The 27854-nt window shown below is 46.6% G+C and overlaps 2 protein-coding genes across 3 annotated transcripts; one reads left to right on the forward strand and one right to left on the reverse strand.

The window, feature by feature from the left end:
- Positions 1–446: 446 nt before the first annotated feature.
- On the reverse strand, positions 447–14308 carry BSPRY (B-box and SPRY domain containing). Its single transcript, XM_056860127.1, has 7 exons — positions 14253–14308; positions 12035–12422; positions 10254–10352; positions 6610–6840; positions 4856–4881; positions 2287–2417; positions 447–967 (listed from the first exon to the last, which is right to left on the reverse strand). Exons 1-7 carry the CDS (start codon positions 14306–14308, stop codon positions 447–449), a joined length of 1452 nt encoding a protein of 483 aa, XP_056716105.1.
- A 639-nt stretch (positions 14309–14947) lies between these two features.
- Positions 14948–27760, forward strand: WDR31 (WD repeat domain 31). 2 transcript variants are annotated; one of them, XM_056860978.1, is made up of 10 exons: positions 14948–15009; positions 18712–18812; positions 19884–20004; positions 20769–20843; positions 23504–23648; positions 23741–23841; positions 24534–24601; positions 25359–25500; positions 26841–27003; positions 27600–27760. In XM_056860978.1, the coding sequence occupies exons 2-10, from the start codon at positions 18766–18768 to the stop codon at positions 27758–27760; spliced, it is 1023 nt and encodes a 340-aa protein (XP_056716956.1). In that variant the 5' UTR covers positions 14948–15009; positions 18712–18765. The 2 variants fall into 2 exon arrangements, with proteins under 2 accessions (XP_056716956.1, XP_056716955.1); XM_056860977.1 differs by lacking the exon at positions 14948–15009 and adding an exon at positions 16344–16429.
- Positions 27761–27854: the final 94 nt, after the last annotated feature.

The raw sequence follows: 27854 nt of genomic DNA on the forward strand, positions 1-27854 counted from the left end.
AACCAAAGGTCTGATTCAGTATAAGGCAGCTTCATGTGTTCAGTGTAGATTGATTGTATCATCCCACCAAGTAGAGAGGAGGATGTTCCCACACATTGGGGTCCAGACATGTGGTGGAATGACTGGTAAAATGGCTGACTCCAGATGTACCACTTATTAAAAGTTTAACTTGTCACATTCCCGGGGTTTCAGAATCCTCTCAGCTTCCTCCATTGTAGCCAACGAAGTAGCAGAAGTAATTGCACTTGGCATTTAAGTTGTGCTTTGGGTGTGTTCAGCTGTCTGCGTGAGCTTGTAAAATTGTATGGAGCCCTAATGCTACACATTTTAAGGAGCCATAAATGTAGGATGATCCATACGCATCCATACAGTTTCAGGAAATAATCTCAGTGTTCACGGAAGATAAAATATGACCTCCCGGGCTGCCCCTCAGCAGAGTCTCACTCTCACTGTATCAGAGAGATGCTTTGATCAGCTACAGCCAAGGTTGGGTAGATGGGAGCGGTGAAGTTTTCATGGTGCGCATGGAGAACAACGCAGGATTCTGGGTCATAAAACAACAATTCTCCCACATCCAAATCTACCAGGACCCCAATTTCTGTTGGGTACTTGAGGAGGTCCACAGTCTGGTGGCAACTGTCATGTGAAAACCGAAACTCCTTGTCATAGCGAGAGAAGACCCAGGAGAATGGATTGTAACCAAGGCGGGCTTCAGGACCTGTGCCCTTACGCTGCACTGATTTATATGAGATACCCAGCTTGTATGCGGCGCTCTTCGCCACGCTGACTCTCCATGAGTGGATCCCTTTGTGGAATGATTCTTCAGCCAAGGCATTGGGCCAGTGGTCAAACCGTTCTGGACCATCAGGGTCACTCTTGACTTTCTTAGGACTGAAGGTCAACGTTTTCTTGTCTTCCGAGAGCATCAAGAGTGGGCTGACTGTTTTCTCATCAATGTGGACTTCATCTGCACTGGGAGGAGAAACAAACTGGTTAGTGCATGTTTGGCAGACAGCTTGCATTAGAGATCTGTGCCATGGGTGTGACTTGTGTGGCCTTTAATATTGGCCTTCAAGGTGCATCAACAAGACTTTTTTTTTTAATTTAAGCATCCCTTGGAACCCAAACATTTAAAAACAGAACCTGCAATTTCAAATTTGAATTTCCAGATTGTAATACCCTTTTGTAAACTTTGTAGTTTTGACTTTACAAAACGGGCATTTCGAGAACTTAAATATCTTGTTGTTTTGTCATACAAATGCCACACATGGAAGATCATAACATAAAATTAAAACATAAGATAGATGTAAAAAAGCACCCACACAAACATAACAAGCAACACAGATTAGATCAATTTAAAAAATGGGTGGCTCAAAAGTGCTGTTATTATGAAGTTTCGTAAATCTCTGCTAAAATGGTGTTATTTGTGCATATTGGGCCTCCTTTTCTGTCATCTTAGTCTTTTATGTAGAGTGGGTTTTTTTATTTATATTTATATGTGCTATCCTTTTTAATCCGTTTATGTTGAGGTTTATTGCTGTATAATTCTTACTGGTCTGATTGACTATTAATAAATTGATTGACTGATTGGTCGCTCAAAAAATTAGCAGTCAGTCATATAATCTACAGAATGAAACAGTTTCAGGGCATGAATGACAAGTGCCCTTTGGAACAAAACAGTTAATACAACTTTCTGGATGGTCAAAAGGAAGGCGTCTGACAGGTCTCTTGGGGTAGGGAGTGCCAGACCCTATGGACTACTGCTTCAAAAACCCACTCTCACTGATAGTCAACCTCCACAGACAGATGGGTCATATAGATGATCACGGAGGAGAATTGTATAGAACTTCCTTAGAGGGAAGGGGCTGTGGCTCAGTGGCAGAGCATCTGTTCAGCATGCAGAAGGTCCCAGGTTCAGTTCCCAACATCGCAGTTAAAAGGATCAGGTAGGAAGTGATGTCAAAGGCCTTGGCCTGAGACCCTGGAGAGCTCCTGCTAGTCTAAGTAGGCATCACGGATGCTGATGGACCAATGGTCTGATTCAGTATAAGGCAGTTTCATAGCATCAGTTCAACTCCAGCGGAGTGCATGCACGTAGCAAAATGGTTTTCCAGAAGTGAATTCTGTGGAACTGAAGACAGTTTCTAAGGCTGAGTTTCAGATTGAATTAAGGGCTGGTTCCAAGGCATACACACACGGGAAGCTGCTCGATGCAGTAATTGACACCTGCACTGGTATTTAGAGAGGACAATATGGGCAAAACAATACTCCATTAGAGGATGAGACACTGACCTGAGTTCCGGCACAGAACAGCGGCGGCCCATAACCGGCTCATCAACGGACTCTGGATGCACTGTGGGTTAAAGTTTAACTTCTCAGATTCCTGAGGTTTCAGGATCCCCTCAGCTTCCTCCAATCTAGCCAATGAAACAGCAGAAGTCATTGTACTTTAAGTTATAGTTTTAAATTATACATTTAAGTTATACTTTTGGAGTGTAACCCACACAATAGGGGCAGGTTAGGACAGCATTGGTCTTCCTTTATGTGCTACACCTACATTTCTCACAGCAATCCTAGCCTTCCAAGGTAGGCCAGAAAGATTACAGCAGTTAGTTCAGGTCTCTCGTTAACTGTGTGGGTTTCTTTTTCTCTTCATCTTCATTTCCCCCCTCACTTTTTATCTACTGTTTTTATTGTTTAAACAGTGCTTTTACTTGTCCTCTTAATTTCTGCTACTTCATTGATGTTCTCTGTTTTTAGCTCTTGGATAGCTTATCGATTGGTACAGGAAGGATCATAAGCAGTTATTATTATATACCTTCCTTTACCCATTTTAATTTTTTTAAATATTATCTTATCTTATATTTTAGTGGTGAAGAATGATTATCAATCATATGGCATCTGATTGATGATATATTTATAACCTATGTTATACTTTTAATTCTATATATAACAGCACTCTGGTCTAGGAAGAAGAAGAAGAGTTGGTATTTATATGCTGACTTTCTCTACCACTTAAGGGAGAATCAAACCGGCTTACAATCACCTTCCCTTCCCCTCCCCACAACAGAAACCCTGTGAGGTGGGTGAGGCTGAGAGAACTGTGACTAGCCCAAGGTCACCCAGCTGGCTTCATGTGTAAGAGTGGGGAAACTAACCCGGTTCACCAGATTAGCATCCACCACTCATGTGGAGGTGTGGGGAATCAAACCCGGTTCTCCAGATAGAGGCCACCACTCCAAACCACCGCTGCTAACCACTACACCACACTGGCTCTATTTACTTACTTACTTATCGATAGTGCAAGCCACCTCAAGCTTTTTTTTTTAAAGTGCAGTGGTGGTTAATAAATGTTTTTTGTTAACTAATTAATTGTTTTGCATGAGAAGTTGTCTGAGGCTGACAAAAAGCGGCTTGGCCAAGGCCAATCCATGAGTTGATAGCTGAGACTTGAACTCAGAACTTCTCTGCTCATCCTTTCAGTCACCATGCTACACTTATTTTCCAAAAAAGCATGGTCCGTTCTGTGGGTCTCTGAATGGGGCCCAGGAGGACAGTAAACTATCAATTTTCCTTCTAATGGTACTAAAGTTATGCAGCAGGACTGTGACTGTTTCAGTATTTAGGCCAGGGGTGGGGAATGTCAGGCCCGGGGGCCATTTAAGCCCCGTGAAATCATTTGGTCTGGCCCTTCGTGGGTCCTGGCAGATCTCTAGCTCATAAGGATCTAAGACTGGTGATCCGCCCCCTCCCGTGGGTAGGAATAGCCTCTATTCAAGGCAGATGTGAGCTTGTTTTGCCAAGAAAAGGAACCTTCTTTCCCCCTTGCAGAAGAGTCATTAGCTATGGAGCTGCTAGGACCACCCAAGAAACTGTTAACCCTTTCCCACCCGGGCCATGGAGAAACGTATTGGTCGGCTAATTTTTAAGTTGATAATTTTGTATGGGCCGCGAATGATGTTATAAATATCCAAATGGCCCTTGGCAGAAAAAAGGTTCCCCACCCCTGATTTAGGCCCTAATCCTGAGCCATTTATGCAGCTACAGAAAACGAGGCACACAACAACTTAAGACAGGTTTGTATCCCAATCTTCATAGTTTTGCAAACTCCACCGGGCATCCAAACATTGCAGCACTGTGGGAATGGCTATGTGCAATCTGTGCATCTGTTGCTGCAGAACATTGCAGCCTGGGAATTTCAAGTGTATTTTAAAAATGACAGGGCTCTAGCCCTTAAGGCTAGTTATGCTCGAAAGGATGTCAACAACCAGAAGGCATTTCAGTACTCCATATGCTTTTTGGTTGGCCAAAGCAGAATAAATGGGGGAAGAGGAATCCTACATACTCTCTCTGCAATATAAATATTACAGATACATAAATGCAAACACATACACAAATTTCATGTAGATGTAATACATACGCCCATTTCACCTATATATGCAAATCTGCTTAATTTAAATCATTTATGTGTGTCACAAATTCCTGCAGAATTTGGGTTCCACTGACACAGTTAATTTCTCATGCGCAGTTCTGCGCAGAGGACTATAACCTAGGCAAAGCCACAAAACTAAGGGCAACATTGTGTGCTCATCCCCTGCAAGCAGGGTTGCCAGCTCTGGGTTGGGAAATACCAGATTTTGGGAGTGGCGCCTGAGGAGGGCGGGGTTTGGAGAGGGGAGGGACTTCAATGCCATAGAGTCCAATGGCCAAAGCGGCCATTTTCTCCAGGGGAACTGATTTCTATCGCCTAGAGATCTCCAGCCACCACCTGGAGGTTGGCAACCCTACCTGCAAGAGATGGGGAGGCACATCAGCTGGTTGTAGGAAGAAAAGAAACCAGCACCCTGATACTCACCTTTCAAAGATTTCCTCTTCTGCCTGCTGGAGAAGAGAGGAAATATTACAAAAGATTATAACTGCATCCCATGAATCATCTTGGATATGCCCCAGTGTTAAAGGAGCTGAGTGGGTATGATCAGCCCCTTGGATTGAGACTGTAAATAAAGGTGGAATTACCCTTTTAAAGAAAGATAGTGAATGCATCTGTGTTTAGCTCTTGGCTGAGGCAATCTCAAAACTGACACGTGTTTTGCTGCAAGCAGCCAGAAAATAATCCAAGGGCCACTGCAGAGGCCAGGCTCCCCATCATTAAACCATCAAAGCGCACACACCCCTCCATCCCTCCACCAGGCTTAGTTCACACAAAGGAGAATAAGATGGCAGAGCCCAGAGGTGGCAAAATGCTCACTTCAAGTTTGACAAAGGGAGCTTTAGCTCTCGAAAACGCATACTCCCCAAAATCTTGTTGGTCTCTAAGGACTGGACTGGAATCTAGCTGTTCAGGTCTCAAGAGGTGGAGTCCATCTTTAGACGTTCCTTTGTATAAAAACTCCCTGCAAACAGAAAGCTAGTGCATCAGGGACAAAAACTGTACTTCCTCATTGCTTGCTATGCTAGTCTTCTGTTTGCAGATGGCTTTTTAAAAAAAAACATAGGGGAGCATTCCAAAATGCGATCCTCCATAACTTCCTCCTCCTATAATGTGGTCCCGTGCTGGACTCTGGGCTTTGTCATGTCATTCTATTGCATGTGTAAACTAGGCGTTATTCATCATGTCTGCAGCAGCGTTAACCAGGAACTTATACCAGGTTCTGAAAATAGTGGATGTAGACATAGCCATACTGATTAATTATGATTAAGGTTGGCAAGGGAGGAATTGCACAGGAGAGGAGAGGGAGTGTGCGATTCTACCTGGAGCAACACACACAAAGATGGGACAGATCCAATGATGAACAAGGCACAGCTGCCCCACTGCCAAAGTGTGATAATCATAAGCCTCTGTCAATCACAGGCTTCACTGCCACTAGGGTTGCCAGCCTCCAGGTGAGGCCTGGAGATCTCCTGGAATTAAAACTCATCTCCAGACTACAGGGGTCAGTTCCCCTGGAGAAAATGGCTACTTTGAAGGGAGGACTCTATGGCATGATACCCCACCAAGGTCCCTTCCTTCTCAAACCCTCCTCAGGCTACACCCCCAAAATCTCCCAACCCAGAGTTGGTCACCTTAACCACCACAACAAGAGAACAGTAAATTGTGTCCAGAGGAGAGCGACCAGAACGGTCAAAGGTCTGGAATCCATGCCCTATGAGGAGAGACTTAAGGAGCTGGGTTTGTTTAGTCTGGAGAAGAGAAGGTTAAGGGGTGACATGATAGCCACGTTTAAATATTTGAAGGGATGCCATGTTAATGAGGGAACTAGCTTGTTCTCGGTTGCTTCAGAGACTAGGACATGGAGTAATGGATTTAAACTAAGAGAAAAGCGATTCCACCTAAACATTAGGAAGAACTTTCTGACGGTGAGGGCGATTCGACGATGGAATGCCCTGTCTCGGGGAGGGGGAGGGGGGAGTCCCAGTCTTTGGAGGTCTTTAAGCAGAGGTTGGATGGCCATCTGTCGGGAGCGCTTTGATTGTGGGATCCTGCATGGCAGGGGGTTGGACTGGATGGCCCTTGTGGTCTCTTCCAACCTTGTGTGATTTTGTGATTTGCAGTGTAAGGAAACTGCATGACAAAACAAACGCCGCTCATGATAAAGCAGGGACGGTTACCACTAGCCCGTGGTCATCTCTAGCAGTGATCATGGCCACCAGATAGGTCCGGAGGGCACCCAGTTTCCGCAGCGACTCAGTCCAGTGGACCTGCTGGGTAAGGATATTCTGGTGGGCCCGTTCCTCCTCTGTGTGTGCCATGTCCAGCAGCCGCTGCTCCTCGCTCTCGCAGACATTTCTTACCAGGTTCAAGCGCTGGATCAGGACCTCTCGTGCCCTGCTGGCCGCACTCTGCAGAAACACAGGACAGGTAGAACAGTTCAGGGCTGCAGTTCCCCAGAATTAGCTTGTCAAGGGAATTCAGAGATTGCAACAGCTGTGGCCATGCAGAGGGTAGCTCCACAAGGCCATTTAGGGAGGGGTGGGCTTACTTCCCCCCCAGGCGTCACCTACTTTCTTTTTTAGTAGACTTCTCGTGGTACACCAAGATTACGTAAGAGATCCCGATGATACACTCTGGTTTACAGACATAGGAAGTCCCCTTAGGCAAGAGTTCTTAGGAAGAACTGCAGTAGCTAGCAGTTGCTGGAGTACTCCACACACACACACCCCAAAAAAACCTAAACAAGGACCTACCAGTCTAGGCTGGTGCAGCATAGTGGTGAAGAGGATGAGCTGTGATCCCAGAGGTCACCTCAGACACAAACGCAACCCAGTCGCCTTATATGAGCTGATTAGTCCTCTCATCTGCACTAATGCTGGCCTACAAGGTTGTCTGTCATCAGGGTCACAACCAGAGACTACATCTCAGGGATGCCCAACTGGATGCAGTCTGTGGCCTTTTATGCTCGGTAATTAGCAGGTCGTTCCAGGCTGAAGTGCCCCACATACTTTTTTTTAGTTCTTCATGCTGAACCGTCATTCCAAAAGCCACTGAGAAGACAGCGCATACCTGCTTCGCATTTCTTAAGAGCCCCTTTAACGCAACCTTTTTTATTTGCTCTACCCCCACCTCAAAGCATCCACTCAAATAGGCATGAAGAATCACAGCCATGGGTTAGCTCCGCAAACGACGGATTGCTAATGGCTATGCAAATGAAGGAACGAAGGAGCAGGCGAGTGGGGGGTGGAATTTGTTTGACTTTCTCCTCTTGCATCGGGACCGTGAATAGGCATTTTAAAGGTTGGATTTAAAAAAGGAGCATTGAGCGAGCACCAAAATCGACCCTGCATAAATGGCCACAGAGTTACTGGTAGTTCATCGGCTGCTGCATCAGTTGCTTGTTCCACCTTGAAGACCCAGGAAAAGATCTCACAAAGATCCGCACTGGATCGTTTTTGTTTCTAAAGCTTTTATTTCCTAGAATTTTTCTGCAAGCGGCTTAGCTGATAGCTTTATTCCTGGTGCTCTTCCTAGTCAATGCCAACATAAGAAAGGCCATGCTGGATCAGACAAAAGTCTATCAAGTCCAGCAGTCTGTTCACACAGTGGCCAACCAGGTGCCTCTAGAAAGCCCACTAACAAGACAACTGCAGCAGCAGCATCCTGCCTGTGTTCCAATGCACCTAATATATAATAGGAATGCTCTTCATCCTGGAGATTTGGTAACATGTGGGGGGGGGGGCAGAGAGTAGCTTAGGATATTTTTAATTACTCAGAAATACCTCTCATTAAAGAAAAGGTTGGTGACCCCTGGTATACATGAAGGGTAAAGGTCCCCTGTGCAAGCACCGGATCATTCCTGACCCATGGGGTGACGTCACACCCCGACGTTTACTAGGCAGACTGTGTTTACGGGGTGATTTGCCAGTGCCTTCTCCAGTCATCTTCTCTTTACCCCCAGCAAGCTGGGTACTTATTTTACCGACCTAGGAAGGATGGAAGGCTGAGTCAACCTTGAGCCGGCTACCTGAAACCAACTTCCGAAGGGATCGAACTCAGGTCGTGAGCAGAGCTTGGACTGCGGTACTGCAGCTTACCACTCTGCGCCATGGGGCTCCTTACACATGAAGTGCTCTGGACGTTTAAAATTTCTATATGAATGCAAAGTAGATTTGTCTCAGGGCTAGGACAGCCAACTTTTTCCAGCCAGCTCAGTTTATATCAGCAGGCCAAAGTGCAGTCATTGAACAGGGGGTGAAACTTCCCCCATTACTCTTCCCTCCATCTTCACCTGCTAAATGGCTACTCTTTAAAGCCGCAGAGCAGGGCCAGAAAATAAGTATCATAATCTAAAAACATGACAACCCAAGAACTAGCTAGGTTATTTATGTATTTATTTAAAGGACCCTTTATGTTGCACCTCACAGCTGATGGCTCCCGAAACACAATACAGAATAACAATAAAATAGGTCCTGTGCTTATTAAAAATACACAGCCATTAGTTCAAACCCCTAAAAAGGCTACCATCAAATTAGGAGATTAGCCAGTTTGAGTTATCACATACCCACCCCACAGCTCAGCCAAAAAAAAATCTCATGTCCAGGCAGAAAAATGTGTGAGGGGGGTTTATGGAATCGTGGAGGGAGGGGGTCACAAGTAGGAATTTAAACAGTTTTCTTCTTGCCAAATTTCTTGCAAATTCTACCCTAAAATCTCTCAGGAAGCATCTTCTCCCATATTACCGCCCCACCCCCAGCTCTTGGTGTTTTAAGACTGGCGTGTGAGGCCCTGGTTAGGATACCGCTGATTATGAATGCCGGGCTGACTACATCAGGAACAATCCTGATATCATAAACATGGGTTGGTCTTTTGAATCCCTTGGGAAGCAAACAAAGGCATTTTTGTTCAGCCAGGCTTTTGAAAACGGAGTCCTCCAGTTCCTGAAACGAATACGTTTTCGAGGACGACGGAACCTGCTGCTTCTGTTCTGTTCTTTAAAAAATTATTGTGTCCGGTTTTTACACTGCAAAATATTTTGTAAACCAAGCACTGACGAGAGCCGTATAAATTGTTCAAATAAAATCAGTAAATGGCCAGACTGGACCTGCAGAGCAAGACAACTGAGGGTCTCCCCCCCACCCGGGGCAGGGTTCTGTGCCTTTCACAACTTCATCATATGCCACTGGAATTTATTTCCCCTCTCCCTATCACTGCACTGCCTTGTCAAAAAAGCTGTACCTGTTTCACTTCTGCCTGCAGTAGTATAGAAGAAGGGGATGCTACAGATCATGATGGATGAGGCACTGCGTACGATCTGGCCCCGGCAGCAAACACTTGGAGTTGTGTTAGACCCCATCAGACTATTGTTCCCTCTTACTTCGACTAGAAGAATGGTCTGATTCAGTATAGAGCAGATTCGGGTGTTTATGCATTAGGCTCTGTAGTACCCCAAAGCAGAGAAAGGCCTTTCCTACCTACTTTAACAGGCTACAAACCAGAGATCTCGCTCATGCTCTTCTCTTAAATAAACAAGTTCAACACCCATCAGTATTATACAGGGGAGCATCTTATAGCTTATACCAAGTCAGCTCCTTGCCCATCTAGGCCAGAACCGTCTGCTCTGATTGGCTGCAGCAGTTCTGCAGGATCCCAAGCAGAGAACTCCTCTCGAGCTGCTCAGCAGCTGGAGATGCTAGGGATTGAATCAGGGACCTCCTGCAAGCAAAACAAGCACCGAGGACCAAGTCACAGTCCCGGGTGCAAGGAGAGCATCTCGAGTTGATCCCACCCCTTCATGCCAGTATCTCGCGAGAATTCATACCACAACATGTTGTTTCTTCTCCGGCAGCACCTCTGCAACATATTTAGCCGTCACGGCACTCTGCAGTTGAAGCGTCTCGCACTGATCTACAATTTTGTTCTGAAACAGAAGAAGCGGGAAGCTGTCACTGCTGCTTTACCCTCTTGTCTTCAGTTGTCAGGTTTTGTAGCAACAAAAAAGAAGCGTGCCTCTGAGCACGCTAAGGATCAAGAGCTTCACCCCCAACAGATTTGGGTTTGAGGAACAAGACTTCCAAGAAGTGGCTTCTTAGCATGCATTCCCCATCCCCCGCCACCCACCAACAAATTAGTCACCATCTCAACAGGACACAAGAAGAGCCAAACTGGTTCAGACTTTTTAGACCAGCCTCCTGTTTCCAATAGTGGCCAACCAGATGCCCATCAGAAGACATACAAGCAACATCTGCTGTTGACCCACCAGCTACAGATGTTTAGAGGTAAACTGCCTCTAAACATGGAGGTTCAACGTAGCCCTCATAGCTAATAGCCACAGGTGGGCCTCCTCCATGGGTTTGTCAATTTGTGTTTGTGATTTAGGGCTAGCATCCAGCTGTCATTCCAAAATGTCAGTGGTGCTCAAGACTACAAGTTCTGAGAAGGGTCCCCCAGCCTCCCAAGAAGCCCAGACCACCACCTTCACCAGATATTTGGGAGGCGGGCCACAGTTATGCAGCAGGGGCCCCTTTGTGAATGTCCAGTCCAGAGGGAGCCAGCGAGGCACAGCAGGTAGAGTGTCAGACTAGGATGAGAGAGATCCAGGTTCGAATCCCCACTCTGCCGCTTTAGGCTTGTTGGTTTACCTTGGGCCAGTCACAGCCTAACCTACCTCACACGGGAGGACATAATGGCGGAGAGGAGAACAAGCTGAGCTGCTTTGTGTCACCATTCGGGAGAAAGGCAGGGTATAAATTAAGCAAATAAATTAATCATCACACATTCCAGAAATTGGGGCCACTTAAATAAAAAAAACAACTTCCTGGTACGTGTTTCTATGTCTTTATAGCAGAAATCCAACAGGGCTGGATTTCTCCGCCAGAAGAGCTTTGCCGGTTGAACTGCTGCCTGACCCACCACTGAGAAAGACGCACGAAGGCTGCCAGATCTTTTACAATGTGGGAAAGAGGTTCCGGAGCAGAGTGCTACAAAAAAGGGGGGCAAAGGTGTCGATGGATATTCCAGAGAAAAAAGATTGGATATTTAAAATGTTGGAACTGGTGGAAATGGCGAAGTGAACAGCACTGATTAATCAAAAGGACAATATGCAATTTACGGGAGAATGGGAGGCTTGGAGGGATTATTGCGAAAATGAATTACATTTGGGGAAATTTGAGGGTTATACATTGATCTGATCCATGAAGTAATATTTTTAATGGCGCGAAAAGACAGACGCTGGAGAAATTATCGATTGTAGACGCATGTTTAAAATGTTAAATAATATTAGGATCAGAAATATATTCGAAAGAATTTACAAATCCGTTCAGAGATGGACGGAGGGTGAAGGGAAGTCAAAAGCGAACTACTTGATTTTTAGTTTCAACAACATCCTACACATTTTCCGTTTTCAAGATTTAAAATGCCGATCGCTGTTTTCTTTACTGTGTTCTTTATATGAAAAAAAATTAATAAAAACTTTTTTTTTAAGGAAGAACAAAAGAAAGAAAAAAAGGGGGCAAAGGGACCCTTCTTTTTTTACCCTCCCAGGGGGAAATCAATCCCCGAGGGTCCCACCTCGAGCAGCCCGCCCGCCCCGCCCAGGCTCACCCGCCGCTCGGCCGCCTCCTCGGCCAGTGGGCGCAGGCGGTGGTCCCGGCAGCAGTGCGCGCACACCGGCCGCCTCTCGGCGCAGCAGAACCAGCCCAGCTCCAGGCCGTGTTCCGGGCAGAGCCGCCCCGCGGGGCCCGGCGCCGAGCCCAGCTGCGCCTCCGCTCCGCTCGGCCCCGCTCCCTGAGCCATGGCGGGGGGACTGAGCCCGGGCGCGGCCGGAGCACCTGCCGCGCAGGTAGGCAGGGAGGCGGGGCGGGCCGGGCCGGCGGGGGAGCCTCCGGAGCCGCCCTTCTCGCCTCGGACACGCCCCGCCGGGGTGGAAGCCGCCGCGCCCTGCAGCCTCCGGGCGTTCGCACGCTCGCCGTCTGCATTCGGTGGCCCGGAGCTTCCATGTGCGAGAGCAGTCTAGCCCGGAAGAGCCCGTTCTTTTGGCAAAAGAGAATCCACAGTGGGTAGCCGTGTGGAAAGTAGTAGAAAAGGGCAAGGGTCCAGGAGCACCTTAAAGACTAACACAAATATTTGTAGTAGAAAAGGGCAAGGGTCCAGTAGCACCTTAAAGACTAACAGTAGTAGAAAAGGGCAAGGGTCCAGTAGCACCTTAAAGACTAACAGTAGTAGAAAAGGGCAAGGGTCCAGTAGCACCTTAAAGACTAACACAAATATTTTCTGGTAGGGTGTGAGCTTTCGTGAGCCACAGCTCACTTCTTTGTGGCTCATGAAAGCTCATACCCTGCCAGAAAATATTTTTGTTAGTCTTTAAGGTGCTACTGGAGCTTCCATGTTCAAGAGCAGTCTAGCCCGGAAGATCCCGTTCTTTTGGCAAAAGAGAATTCACAGTGTTAGTCTGTCTGCAGTAGTAGAAAAGGGCAAGGGTCCAGTAGCACCTTAAAGACTAACAAAAATATTTTCTGGTAGGGTATGAGCTTTTCTGAGCCACAGCTCACTTCTGCAGTAGTAGAAAAGGGCAAGAGTCCAGTAGCACCTTAAAGACTAACAAAAATATTTTCTAGTAGGGTATGAGCTTTCGTGAGTATCTGAAGAAGTGAGCTGTGGCTCACGAAAGCTCATACCCTACCAGAAAATATTTTTGTTAGTCTTTAAGGTGCTACTGGGGTCTTGCCCTTTGCTACTTTTGGCAAAAGAGCAAAGAACGTTGACCATTGTTCTGCCTTTGCAGGATTAGGGCTGTTAGGTTCCTGTTCGCCACCGGCAGGAGATTTGGGGGGTGGAGCCTGAGGTGGGCGGGGTTTGGGGAGGGACTTCAGTGCCATAGAGTCCCATTGCCAAAATGGCTATTTTCTCCCGGGGAACTGATCTCTGTCGCCTGGAGATCAGTTGTAATAGCAAGAGATCTCCAGCCACCACCAGGAGGTTGGCAACCCTGTGCAGGATGCTGCTGCCGTCGTCTGGTTTGTGGGCTTCCTATAGGATTGACAGGTCCGGGTTGGGAAATACCTGGAGATTTGGGGGCTGGAGCCTGAGGAGGACGGGGTTTGGGGAGGGGAGCGACTTCAATGCCATAGAGTCCAATTGCCAAAGTGGCCATTTTCTCCAGGTGAACTGACCTCTGTCGGCTGGAGATCAGTTGTAATAGCAGGAGATCTCCAGCTAGTACCTGGAGGTTGGCAACTCTAGCTTCCTAGAGGCACCTGGTTGACCACTGTGTGAACAGACAGCTGGAGCTGATGGGCCTTGGTATGATACAGCATGGCTTTTCCTAGGTTCTTACGCTTGGGAACTTTCCAGAGACACCCGGACAGCAAATTTTGGAGGCTAAATGGACTTACTTATAACTGGAACAGACTGAAAGTAACTATAATCTTTTTGGATTTAGTGTTGGTTTGATTTGGCATAGAGCCCAGTTCTGGAAACTATTTTGAATGCCAGTATGCCTGATATGCATGCAGAAAAAGCCATTCTGAGCATGTGCAAAGTGCCTCCCTGAAACAGCCATAAGTCAGTTGTGACTTGACAGCAAAACACACACACACAACTAATCAATGGAACTCACCACCACAAGATGTAGTGGTGGCTACGAGCATAGATAGTTTTTATAACGACTAGACAATTCATGGAGGATATAGATATAGATATATATAACAGATATAGTTTCAGATGTTAACAACACTAAGGAAACCTGTCGCCGATTACATCAGTTGTGAATGACCACTCTTGTATATTTTTGAGCTTTGCATCAAAATGTTATTGGCTGTACCTCTTCCATTTAAACCTGTTCTCGCAATATTTCTCCCCTTCTTTCCCTGTAACCATGTGCTGACTGGAGATACAAGCCATACATCTGATGAAGTGGCTTTAGCCCACTAAAGCTGATGCCACGATAAATTGGCTGTTTGTTTTTTAAAGGGCCACAGAATTCTTTTTTTGTTTTGCTGCAACATTAATCATGATAATGAAACCTTCATGTTCAGAGGAGTATACCAATGCTGGGGGCAACAGCAGGGAGGGAGCGGCAGCCTTCACGCCATCCTTGTGGGCTTCCCACAAGGTGGCTGCAGTCTCAAACAGGATAATGACTGTACTAGATGCCCCGGTGGTGTGATGCAGCAGGGCTCTTGGTTGTCTTGATGCCTTCTCCACTCTGCCGAATAACTACAGCAAGCCCATGTGCACATGGGATCGAAAGTCTTCCAGACATGAGCCCCTCCCTGCCTCTCTTTCGAAGCAATGCGCAGCCTCCCCTCACCCAAGTCCTCTATGAAATCATCCATCTAGCTGCAGAGATTGGCGGGTTTGGGGTTGCTAACGGTGTCATGCTACCAAGGAGCGCTGGACCCCAGCCCGGGCATCTCTTGGTTTCAGAAGGGAAAGCAAGCCCTGAGCTCAGTCAGACTGTCCCTCCCTGGCAGAAGAGTCTCCACCCCTTGACGGCTGGTTGCCAGGGGTGGAGTGAAGTGGCGGAGCGAAACTGGGAGGATGCAGAAAGCTGGAGAGATTCAGTGGGAGGCAGGCAGGTAAGGACAGGTGGGGGCAGGGAGACAGAACAGGCCCCCATCATCCAGACAGCCCTGGGGGAAATCACAGCAGGAGGGCCCATCATTGTAGACCCTTGCAAAACAGATGCCGGAGGGGTTCTTCTCTCGTGCCCACCATCTTGCCCAGGTTGCCAAATCTCTATCCAATGGCTTCCCCTAACTGGGAGACTGGTCCTCTTCCTCCTTTCCAAACATAGAACGGGGGTAACCTAAATGATCAAGGGGGTAGCGCCCCCTCCCTATGAAGAAAGGCGGTAGAGTTGGGGACTTTTCGGTTTAGAGAGATCAGCTTGAGACTTTTCTCCTTCTCTAATCCTGGTGAAAAGAGAGAAGCATTGATTGGTGGCTGACTGAGCATACACAAAAGACGATAATTCAGACACAGATAACTTAGACGACTTCCATCCACGTGGGATGGAACCATCAATACCTGTGAGCCAAGAGACCTAAACAAAACCTCCATGTGCAGAGGCAGCTTGGTGGGACAAACGGGAGGGCTGCTGCCTTCATGCCCTTCTTTTGGGCTTCTTTTTGTGGCCTCTGTTGGAAATGCAGAGCTGGACTGGTAAGGACTCATGATCTGATTCAGCAGGGCTCTTGTTCTTCAAAAGTACATCTACAAACCAGACAAAATTTAGGTGTTTTTTTTTTTTAATTAATGTACAAAGAGGCTCCACTGGACTGAAACAAAGATCAACCTTGCCCTGCATACAACAGCTGGGATGCTTCCCGCAAACAGCATAAATGCAAAAGCCTTCTCCCATTGTTTGCCTCGCAGCATCTGGAATGCAGGGATATACTGCTTCTGAATATGGAAGTTCAATGATGGATAATAGACCTGCCCTCCCTTTTTTGCCAGGTCAAAAATCTTTAAAAATTGATTACGAAGTTGATAATTTATACCGATATTCTGTTGCTATGGGGCAGGGAAGCTAACGATAATGATGAAGTGGAGCATAATACTGGATTTGCAATGGCTCGACAACAGATTATCCTTTAAATCTTTTGGATGTAGAGATTCAAGGCTTAGCTTATAGCATAAGGGGGTAAAATTAGAATAGTCTTAAAGAATGCGGCCCCAGATACCTTTGGCAGCTGCTTCATCAGCCCATCTCCTCCAAAGTTCTACACGTGGTTGTTTCAATAGTACTTATTATTTTTCAAATAGGAATCAATAGGTAAAAAATGTTTCCCCCCTGCCATTGTAGCAGCTTCAGACAAGTGCCAACAGAGGAAAGTTACAACCATCAATCAATTAAGAGCATCCCTGGTTAGGGAATAATCTAATTTATTGGATTCTGACTGATAAAGGAAACGGAATCCTTTTAGCTGCATGAGAATCCTGGCCAGAAGGCTGATGGCTGCAGGTTCCAAAGTCATTGTTTGCTCACTGTTCATTGTACGGTGCCACAAATTGTCTCTGTGTAATTCAAGTGGTGTAATTGCAAGCCTGTAGTTTTTTTATGAATTGCACTTTGGGGTCCTGGAAATGGAAACCCAAACGACAGGCAGACAACATCAGGATTCAAAGATGATCCCTAACCATATTGCCTCAGTAAATTCAGCTAGGTTCAATTCGATTTATACATGAGAAGCATTCCTGACCTGGGTTAGTATTTGGATGGGAGACCACTAAGGAAGTCCAGGGTCGCTATGCAGAGGAAGGCAATGGCAAATTCCTTTTGAACATTTCTTGCCTTGAAAACTCTGTGGGGTCACCACAATTTGGCTGCGACTTGAAGTGCAACAAACAAAAACAGAACATACACAGGAGGGCAACTTTACACTGATTTTTCCCAAGAAAGCTATCGCTTCCTAACCCTTCCCTACTTTGAAATTAGGAAGTTTCCAGACCTGTTTGTGATAAGGAATGCAAAGACAGCGTTTAAAAAAAAGTTTGAAAATGCATCTGGGGTAGTCGGTGGTGCATAAATTTTGGAGGGCATCTAACAATGCAATCCTATGCATGCGTATCTGGGAGTGCAACCCACTGAATACTATGTGACTTTTTTCTGAATAAACCTGCATAGGATCACACTGTAACGTAGCTTATTGGATCTCAATCATTTAATAATTTTTAATGGAATAGCATGGAAGAAAATCAAGAAATTAAATGTCCTAACACCACATTACAGTAAAAGGAAGATATTTAGATAAATGTAAGTTCAGCAAGAGAGTAAAATGTCAGTTTCCGATAACACAACTTGGAGTGCTTCACTCAGATGGGAATATCTCTTCCTATCAGGAGGGAAAAGGGAGACTGAATTTGCAGGTGCCACTTCAAGGACTTTTAAACCCTTCTCCTACCATTGCTATACATATGTGAAAAAACAGCGACAGAAAGGCAGCTTTATTGCACCTGTGCATCTCTGAAGGACAGAAAGGCAATTTTCAATGCGCTTGTATTGCGTTTCTGTGTTGACTGATGGCCAGGCAGGAACAACGATTCACAATTGCATTTCGGTGCCTGTTCGGTCCTAGAGTTTCCACAGTAGTGCAATTCAGGCCTCCTCAAATTTTCTGCCTTAAGGCCAGCTTTATAAAAAACTTTTGGCAAACCACCAAAAATTGCAAAGAAGAGAAAAGTGTATCAAAGATATGTTGTCCTCACCCCCCCCAACAAAAACCAATGTGCACAATTACTAGACATTTCCTTAGCCGCAACAAGAAAAACTGGAAAGATTCCAGAGTGATCCGTCAACTTGGGTATGAATCAGCATATTCCTCCTTACTCCTCCCCCCCTTTTTTTATGCAAGCTTAAAAATTCCAAATGTCTGTCTAGGGCCAGATCACCCATAACATGCACATTGCTTCCTTTCTTGTCACTTTATGGGCGGCAGAACAAACGTGAGGTCCAAGGAGATCTAAGGCAGGAACACCAGCTCTATCTATGTCCTTTGGTTGGTGATGGACCATTCACACATGCATGTCGCCATTCAGTGCAGCAGCCATGAAGGCAGGAAACCTGAACCAGCCCCATTGAGCCTACATAATAAACTGGAGAAATATTAGAAATATGAGGAGTAGAATTTTTAATTGTACTCCTCTCTGAGTACTCTTGTGTGTGTGTTAAGGGCTGTCAAGTGGCTTCCAACTCATGGCGACCCTATGAAACAATGTCCTCCAAAACATCCTGAACAGCCTTGCTCAGATCTTGCAAACTGAGGGCCATGGCTTCCTTTGTAGAGTCAATCCATCTGTTTTTGGCTCTTCCTCTTTCCTTGATGCCTTCAACTTTTCCAAGCACGATTGTCTTTTCCTGTGACTCTTCTCATAATGTGATCAAAACACAACAGCTTCAGTTAAGTCATTTTAGCTTCTAGGGTCAGTTCAGGCTTGATTTGATCTAGAACCCACTGATTTGTTTTTTTGGAAGTCCACGGTATCCATAACACTCTCCTCCAGCACCACATTTCAAAGGAATCTACTTCCTATCAGTTTTCTTCATTGTCCAGTACTCTTACCAATCACAAAACATAACTAAAACACATTGAAATAATAAAGAAGTAAGAGACGTGACTGCCAGATGGTTCTAGAGTCAAGAAGGAGGGAATGATGGAACAGGGCAAGGATGGGCAGAGAATACAAGAGAATTAGCCAGCCGAATCGGCTCAGGATCGGCAGCATGCTGTGATGTGAGCAAGTTAAGTCCCTTTTTAATCCCCTTCCTTCTCTTTTAGCCAGGGATTCTTGCCGGGCTAAGCGCTCTCCTTTCTGCTTACTCAAGGGATATCATGGGGAAACTGCAGAGCAAAATTCGCAACAGGGCCTCTAAATACAGGTAAGGGGGATCGCCAGGCTGGCCGTCGTGACATTGAACGAGTTCTGCAAATTCTGCGGCATTATAATCTGAGAGAGAGGGGTGGCAATGGCTTCAATCCTTGGGCTCTGATCTACTAGCGGTGGCGCTTTCCTCTGCAGCATGATGCCCTCCATTGAGGCGAGATGTTCTTTGAGTCTTTCTGAGTCTCTCGCATCAGGGTAAGCCTCTGTGCATCAGAGGAAAGCACAATCAAATGGGGAATGGATCTGTGGGATCCCTCCCATGCTCAATCAATTTAGCTTTCACTTTTGGTATTTATTCAGCTGTTTATACCCCGTTTATCTCCCCAGTGAAGGCCCAAAGCAGTGTACGGTGCCATTCTATCCTCCATTTTATCCTCCCAACAACACACCTGTGAGTTGGGTGAGGCTGAGAAAGAGCGACTGACCCAAGGGAGCTTCTATGGCAGAGAAATGATCTGTACCTGAGTCTCCCAGACCTCAGCCCTGATGCTCTACCTAGTGCACCTCACTTATCTGACCCATTACTATTAATTTTTTTCATAAAGTGCCAATCAAGTATGTGGCACTTTAAGAAGAAGAGTTAGTTTTTATATGCTGACTTTCTCTACCACTTAAGGAAGAATCAAACTGGCTTACAATCACCTTCCTTTCTCCTCCCCACAACAGACACCCTGTGAGGTAGGTGGGACTGAGAGAGCTCGAAGAGAGCTGTGACTAGCTCAAGGTCACCAAGCTGGCTTTGTGTGTAGGAGCGGGGAAACCAACCCAGTTCACCGGATTAGCCTCCGCCGCTCATGAGGAGGACTGGGGAATCAAACCCGGTTCTCCAGATCCGAGTTTACAGAGTACAAGATGACCCCGAGGATCTTACCATCTGAAAATGGACTCGGAGAACAAACAGAGGGAAGGGACAAAGATGAGGGTGGGGAGAAATACAGATCTGGGTAGGTTTTGTTTCAGCAGGGAGTTAAGGGGCTGTGCAAAAAGATGACTGAATGGGACCGTTGAACGAGGAAATCAAGGCCTGGTACTGAATCCTCATTTCTCTTTTGCGCCTGCTCGACAGGGCTGAGGAAGAGAACCCACCTGCCAAGACGGTTCTGCAGTACAGCCCTGCTCACGGGGATGCTGTGGCTTCTGTGGATTCCCTCCCACCAGACCTGTGCCTGTCAGGAGGAAAAGACAAGGTTGGTCAGGGGTCACTCTTGGCTGGCCAACAGCATTGGAGTCCTGCTCTAGACAGACCAGCGGTCTACCTTGGTTAGGGTTGCCAACTTCCAGGTACTAGCTGGAGATCTCCTGCTATTACAGCTGCTCTCCAGCTGACAGAGATCAGTTCACCTGGAGGAAATGGCCGCTTTGGCCATTGGACTCTATGGCATTGAAGTCCCTCCCCTCTCCATACCCCGCCCTCCTCAGGCTCTGCCCCAAAAACCTCCCGCCAGTGGCAAAGAAGGACCTGGCAACCCTAGCCTTGGTGTCTGGTGGCTTCATAAGATTGTATACATGGCATGGGAACTGTCGGTTCAGAGAGATTGTGGCTTGGTGGCAGAGTACCCACTTTAAAAGTAGAAAGTCCCAGGTTCAATCCCCGGCATCTCAGGTGTTGAGGAAGTTAATATATGTTAATATATAGCATATACATTGCATTTATTGTCTTGGCAGCTGTCCTGAGCCCAGCTGTGCCGGGAAGGGAGGTACAAATCTAATGAATGAATGAATGAATGAATGAATGCCATTGCCAATCAGAGGAGACAATACTGGACTAGATGAGCCAATGGTCAGTGGCCTCCCTATCAAACCATAGTTCCCAGAATGATTGGCTTAAACCAGTTTGTGTGTAGTGTGCCAAGCCATTAGTCCAAAGTAAAGTATTTCTAAAGCATTAAAGCAGTGATGCTCCCTGAAATGGTCTGTAAGAACCTATCAAAAATAATCTCTCTCTTTTCAGACAGTTGTTGTATACAACTGGAGATGTGGCACTGTGGTTAGGCGGTTTCTGGGACACGAACGGGAAGTCACAAAGGTAAGCTGTGAGCTGGTTTGCGTAGAAGAATGAATGTGGTTCGAGAAGGTCCTTGGTTCAAAACTTTCCACAAAGGTGGCTGTCAGCATCTCCCAATCTGCAATATAGGGGGTTAAAATGCTGACCTATTTTTACCAGGCTGTTGTAAGGATTACAACATGCTCACGGTGTTTGAAGCATTTTGAACATAACAAGGTATACAAATGCTAAATAGTATGATTGAACCTAGCTGCAAGCCTGGTTCCTTTCTATCCCCTTCCTAAGCAGGTAGGGGGTAATTCACATTCCAAAGATGAAAGAATGACGTCTCTGTTGGTTGGCAAACCAAGGCCCCAGCTCCAACGAACCATAAAAAACGCTCTGTTCATCAGCTTGCTCCTTCATCACCCCCACCCTTTGGAATGGGGTTTCAGAGGAGACCTCATCCCTAGTCCCAGCCTTTACAAAAATGTGCAAATCTGTACTATTTGGGAGGGATCTCTGTTGAGGGCACTTGCTCATTAATTATTGTCTTTTTGGCAGGCAGGTTTTTCCTGTTTGTTGGTTTGATGTGTCAACGTGCTGTTTGTTTTAACTGAAAGCTGGCCGGGAAGATTAGAACAATGGGTTAGAATTTGTTGAAAAATACATGTTTTCTTAAAAAAACAGTTAATACCTTGGAGTAGCCACTGGCCAGCCATTCCAGAGCAAACGTCAGGGTGGGGCCAATAGTGTTGTGTAATGGTGAGAGTGTCAGACTAAGATCTGGGAGACCAAGGCTTGAATCCCTGCTCTGCCATGGAAGTTTGCTGGGTGTCCTTGGGCTTGTCATACACGCATAGGTTGACCTACCATACAGGTAGGGGTTTGGGGAGGGGAGGGACTTCAATGCCATAGAGTTCAATTGCCAAAGCGGCCATTTTTCTCCAGGTGATCTGATCTCTATCAGCTGGAGATCAGTTGAATTAGCAGGAGATGTCCTGCTACTAACTGGCAGTTGGCAACCCTACATACAGGGTTGTTGTGAGGATAAAATGGGAGAGAGGAGAATGATATAAGCCATTTTGGGTCCCCACTGGGGAGAAAAGGGAGATCTAAACAAAGTAAATAAACACTGTATCTCTGGAACAGCAATTTGCTCCATTGAAGAATATTTTGAAAATCCTAGTGATTATAATGATGAACATGGGGGGGGGGGTTGCTCAAAGAGACACGGGGACATCTTGAGGAAGTTATTCTGAACTTTAACAATTCTTTTTCATTTTTGATGCTGTTTCTCCTAGATGCTAAACTACACAGACTCTTGAGCTCAGCATCAGGGTTCTGGGATTTTCTGTTGGTAATAAAGGTCTTTTATGCATGGCTGTTTCACTCGCCATCACCCTTCCAACGACTTTGGGTTGTTCTTTTGATTATGAATGCCATTTCCCACCGGCAGAGATCGCCTCACTCTCCCCCTGCATTTCCCTGCGTTTTGCCCCTGTTTTCAGAGACCTGTTTTATCTCAAAAACGCGGACAAAATCGGGAAAGGCAGGGGGAGAGCAAGGCGACCTCTGACAGTCAGAAACAGCATACATAATCAACACAGACCCAAAGTCGTCGTTGGAGTAACGGCGAGTGACGGCAAGTGAAACAGCCATGCATAATAGACCAAAGAGACCACTGACCTTCCTTTTTATGCCTTTGAATCCCCATCTGGAAATGTGGCTACAGCCCCGTATTGATCAAGATTTGGTTGTCTGCCAAGGGCAGGTTATACAAAAAAGCCAGAGAGTGAGAAAAGAATCTCTTTTGCATATTATTAACACTTACACAAGCATTTCCAGTGTTCAAAGTTGAATACATATTATTGCAGCAATCCTTTTGACTGTCACCTCTTGAGTCTTTGGCAGAGAGATTTATTTTATTATCGATTTGGACATATGTACTACGATTTATAAACTTTTCACAGCCGTTTGCTGCATACATTAAAAACCAGTTGAGAATGTAAAACCGGCACGAACAAACATAACCAAAGTCAACACACAGTCAGCAGCGCTGACGATCCGGGCCATAAAAACAGCAGCGCATGAACACACACACAGAAAACGTAGGCTGACTCTCCTAGCCTAAGACTCAATGGATGAGGGAAGACCAGGATGGTCAAATGTTCCCGCAGGAAACCAAGTCAAGCCGAGCCCCAGGTTGCTGCTGCTGACCAAGCCTGAGTCAGACAGGCCATGCAGGGATACCAGCATCACTGTGGCTTGGCTTGCTCCCCACTGCTAGTGGCCCTCTAGGGTTGCCCGGTCCCTTTCCTGCCACTGGTGGGCGGTTTGGGGGCGGAGCCTGAGGAAGGAGGAGTTTGGGGAGGGAGGGACTTCAATGTCATAGAATCCAATTTTCTCCTGGTGAACAGATCTCTATCGGCTGGAGATCAGTTGTAATAGCAGGAGATCTCCAGCTACTACCTGGAGGTTGGCAACCCTACCTCTTGGGCAGCAGCCTTCTTTGTACTTTACGGGGCCTGTCTCCCTCTGCTGATGGAAGACTTTACCCGTGATGTGAACCAATGACATCCTGGATCACAGTCACGGTGCTATGCAAGGCCAAACAGCATGGTATTCAGACAACCCGTATGCCAGGTTTCCTCAGAGGGAAGAAGGTTTGTTTGAACCCACCATTATTGTCTCCTGCCTAGGTCACCGGCCTCCCCCATTCCAACTGGCTTTTCAGTGCTTCCCGAGACAAAACGGTGCTGCTGTGGGAGTTGCGTGGCACTTCTGGGCCGACCCAATGTTTCTCAGGACACGATCTTGTAGTCACCGGTTTGGCTGTTAGCCCAGGTGAGGGAGATGCGGCTCTCGTTTCAGACTTCTAACACGGTGATGCAAACTTCTTGCCATGCTTTTTCGCAAACACTCTCTTGCTTGTTCAGCTTTCCGACAGCTCTGCACGGGTTCCCGTGACAACACCGTCTGCATGTGGGACATAGAGACAGGCGACTGCTTGCACAGAGCCGCCATTTCAAGGAACCTGGTAAGAGCAGGTGACATTTCTCTGTTACTTAAATTGAAAAGAAAAATCTCTGTGAAATTAGGCATGCCAAAGATGCAAAGCTTTGCTTTATATTTTTTTTAAATAGTGACATTATTGTCACTATTTTCTTTGATATGTGAACAGAGCCTCCATGTTCAGAGGCAGTATACCACTGAAAACCAGATGGGAGAAACAATAGGGAGAGGGCAAGTCCTCTTGTGGACTCTTTCAAGAACTCTAGCTGCCCACTGTTGAAAATAGGATACCGAACTTAGATAGACCTATGGTCTGATCCTATCAGGGCAGGTGTCCTTCTAAAAGAATTCGACAAATTTGTGTAGGATAAGCTGATCACTAGCTAGCCATAACCTATCATGGCTAAATGGAACCTACATATGCAAAGGCAATATACCTCTCTGTTCCAGGTATCGAGGGCAGGCAACAATCTCCTGCTGGTGAGAAAGCATCTGGCCAGCCACTAGAGAAAAAAGGATGGCCCTATAGGTCTGATCTGGCAGCACACTTCTTATGTTCTTAAGAGCTTTTGACGCCAGTAACGTTGTTCAAGAAGCAATTGCAACAAATGCTTTGGCTTGCAGCTTGACCTTGCGTTATCCAAGAGCGGCCCTTGAACCCTACTGCCCTTTTTGCATAGAAATAGCATCTCCGTTGCTACTATTTCTCTCTTGCAGGTAACACACGTATGCTGGATTCCTGGCGAGCCATATGTCATCCAGACCTCAGAGGATAAAACAGTCAGGTCTGTGTCACCCAACAAGAGTTCAAATGAAATTTTGCATGAATTCAGCATCTCAGGACAGAACTGCTCAATTAACCATTAGGATTGAGATGGTTTTAAGAGACTCTTTTTCTCTTCTGTAGTGCTGCTTTTGAGGCTGTTTTCCAAGAAGGTTAAATAGCATGGTGGGAGGAGAGAGGCTTTTTAAACCTTTTCCTCCCTGCTGCTATTACCCCTGCTAGAGAAAACTCACAAGTTTTCTTGTAAGGGGCTGTTGCTCAGTGGTAGAGCATCTGCTTGGCATGGAGAAGGTCCCAGGTTCAATCCCTGGCATCTCCAGTTAAAGGGACTAGGCAAGTAGGTGATGTGAAAGACCTCTGCCTGAGACCCTGGAGAGCCGCTGCCAGTCTGAGTAGACAATGCTGACTTGGATGGACCAAGGGTCTGATTCAGTATAAGGCAGCTTCATATGTTCATGTGTTCATGTATCTAGACCATGTGGTACAGATAGCTTAGGGTGGCAAAATATCATGGGCTAATGCAGGAGGGATTGTAGATAAGTGGAAGAGACACAGAAGGTCCATGTTCAATCTCCATCACTTCCCAGCAAAAAAGATATTGGGAGCAGGTACTGAGAAAGCCCCCTCTCTGGATAGGACCCTGGAGAACTTTCCGCCACGCAGAGTGGACAAAACACAGCTGGATGGAGCAGTGGTCTCTTTAAGGTATCTTTCCGTTCTTCAGTTCCAGCATCCATGCATTCTTATCTTCATTCCAGGATCTGGGACACCCGGGAGCTGCAGGTGGCGCATTCCTTTCCTGCCAAACAGCACATCCAGACATCCTGCGACGTGAGCCCAGATGGGCGTTACTGCGTCAGCAGCAGCTCCGGATTTGGTGGGGAAGGCTGCGAAGCCACGGTGAGGCGAAGCCTGGCAGACTCCCACGGACAAAAGAAGAAGAAGAGTTGGGTTTTTATATGCTGACTTTCTCTACCACTTAAGGGAGACACAAACCAGCTTACAGTCACCTTCCCTTCCCCTCCCCTCCCCACAACAGACACCCTGTGAGGTAGGTGGGGCTGAGAGAGCTCTTAATAGAACTGTAACTTAACCAAGATCACCCGGCTGGCTTCATGAGTGGGAGGGGGAAACAAATCCAGTTCACCAGATCAGCCTCCGCCGCTCATGTGGAGGAGTGGGGAATCGAACCCGGTTCTCCAGGTCAGGGTCCACTGCTCCAGACCACCGCTCTTAACCACTACACAACCCGAGACCAAGAAAGCAGAATGGTGGCAACACTGGATGGAGTTAGCAAAGGCTCTTTAATTGTCTGGTCCCTTTCCCTGGTAAAGAATGCTCTCTGTCTGAGATGCCTTGGCTCTCCTTGAGGAACAGAAGTTCCCAGGGTTTCTTGGGAAGAGGGACTGACTCTTAAACCAGTTTTTAATGTAGACATGGCTTAGTTATCCAGTTCTGTCCGGCTTTTTGTACAGACAGGGCTGCCAAATGGATTTAAAAGAATGCAGGCAGCAACTGTTGAAATCACAGGAAGTGCAAGGGGAGACCAGGAGGATTTTCTGAAGCGTGGGGATTTTAAAACATTTTAAAACAAAAGTTCAGCGTCACCTTAAATAACTTACAACATTTATTTCAATATGAGCTTCCATGAGCTTTTCAGTTCTTCAGATGTGTGAAGGGGAGATCACACGTTGTAGTGGTTAAGAGCGGCGGACTCTAATCTGGTGAACCGGGTTGGTTTCCCCACTCCTCCACATGAAGCCAGCTGGGTGACCTTGGGCTAGTCACAGCTCTCTCAGTCCCACCTACTTCACAGGGTGTCTGTTGTGGGGAAGGGAAGGTGATTGTAAGCTGGTTTGATTCTTCCTTAAGTGGTAGAGAAAATCGGCATATAAAAAAACCAACTCTTCTTTTTCCAAGGCATCGAGGTTTCTATCATGAATTCTATCATGATTCTTTCAGGTGCAAATTTGCTATGTAAGGGAAAAAGAGAGGAGTGGACAAAGAGAGGCCAAGTGGGAATCCCGTTATTGCCTTCCGGAGTGCCACCTTCTTAACAACAGTGGAATAGATTATGCAAATGTGTACAGATGTGCTCGATAGTAGAATTATAGCTGGCATGGACTTAAACAAATAGCAATGTAGAGCAGAGTGATATAATGCTGCATTTGCAAACTAATCTGGATAATGGGCGGAGCTTGCAGGACTCCTCCCACAGATATGCTCCTTTTCCTTTCCAGCTCTGGGACCTGCGGCAGACGAGGAGCAGCGTGCGCGAGTTCCGGGGCCACTTCCAAACCACGGCGTCTTGCATCTTCCTCCCTAAAGGCCTCACCACCTTCCCTGCTGTTGCCACTTCATCAGATGATGGCACGATAAAAATGTGGAGCCAGGAGACTGGAGGTATAATAAATCTCAGTTGCCAGGGGGGCAACCAAGCATAACCAGTTATCTTCCTGAGTCAGGTCAGGGTCCAGCTTGCTCAGCATTTTGATTCCAACATAGGGTAGCCAGGGGACTCTCAGAAGATGACAAGCAGAGCGCAAAGGCACCAGCCCTCTCCCATTGTATGTCCTCATTGTCTGATGCTCAAAGATATACTGCTTGTGAACATGGAGGTTCCATTTAGCTTTCATAACTTTGATAAACTTATCCCTTTTTGAAGGAATTTGTCCAGTCCTTTTTAAACAGCATCTAGGCTAGCAGCAGGAGTGGACTGGAAAGTGAAAATGGCCCTGGAAAAAGACTCCCTGGGTGGTAGGGTTGCCAGCTCCAGGTTGGGAAATACCTGGAGATTTTGAGGGTGGAGCCTGAGGAGGGCGGGGTTTGGAGAGTGGAGGGACTAGAGTCCAATTGCCAAAGTGGCCATTTTCTCCAGTTGAACTGATCTCTATTGGCTGGAGATCAGGTGTAATAGCAGGAGATCTCCAGCTAGTATTTGGAGGTTGGCAACCCTAGCTGTGCATGCAATGACGTCCATGCTGTTGCTTTCTCCTCAGCCTGCCTCACCACCACCTTCCTCGAAGGGGCTGGGCCTCTGCCTTCGCTATCCGCCTGCGAGACAGGTGGCCTCCTCTGCGCCAGCTCCAACTCTGGGATTCATTTGCTGCGAGTCAGTTCCACAAAAGCACTGGAGCTACAGGAGGTGGCCAAGTTCTGACCCTAGGAGACCAGCTACTGTGGCAAACTACAGCACCATGGGAGAACGGACAACACATGGATCGATGGGGTAGAAATCTGCATTAGGATGTGTG

The sequence above is a fragment of the Euleptes europaea genome, chromosome 14 (genome assembly GCF_029931775.1).
Source record: "Euleptes europaea isolate rEulEur1 chromosome 14, rEulEur1.hap1, whole genome shotgun sequence".
Taxonomy (NCBI): domain Eukaryota; kingdom Metazoa; phylum Chordata; class Lepidosauria; order Squamata; family Sphaerodactylidae; genus Euleptes; species Euleptes europaea.

Bases quoted from the DNA above. Each gene is read 5' to 3' on its own strand.
- BSPRY (XM_056860127.1), bottom strand. From the start codon at position 14,308: ATGGTTACAGGGAAAGAAGGGGAGAAATATTGCGAGAACAGGTTTAAA. The intron at 4,882-6,609 runs GTAACCGTCCCT...TCTCTTCTCCAG, and splicing joins GAGATGACCACGGGCTAGTG to CAGGCAGAAGAGGAAATCTT. The intron at 2,418-4,855 runs GTGAGTATCAGG...TTCATTGGCTAG, and splicing joins GAAGAGGAAATCTTTGAAAG to ATTGGAGGAAGCTGAGGGGA.
- WDR31 (XM_056860977.1), top strand. From the start codon at position 16,364: ATGAGAATCCTGGCCAGAAGGCTGATGGCTGCAGGTTCCAAAGTCATT. The intron at 18,813-19,883 runs GTAAGGGGGATC...CCTGCTCGACAG, and splicing joins AACAGGGCCTCTAAATACAG to GGCTGAGGAAGAGAACCCAC. The intron at 27,004-27,599 runs GTATAATAAATC...CTTTCTCCTCAG, and splicing joins GTGGAGCCAGGAGACTGGAG to CCTGCCTCACCACCACCTTC.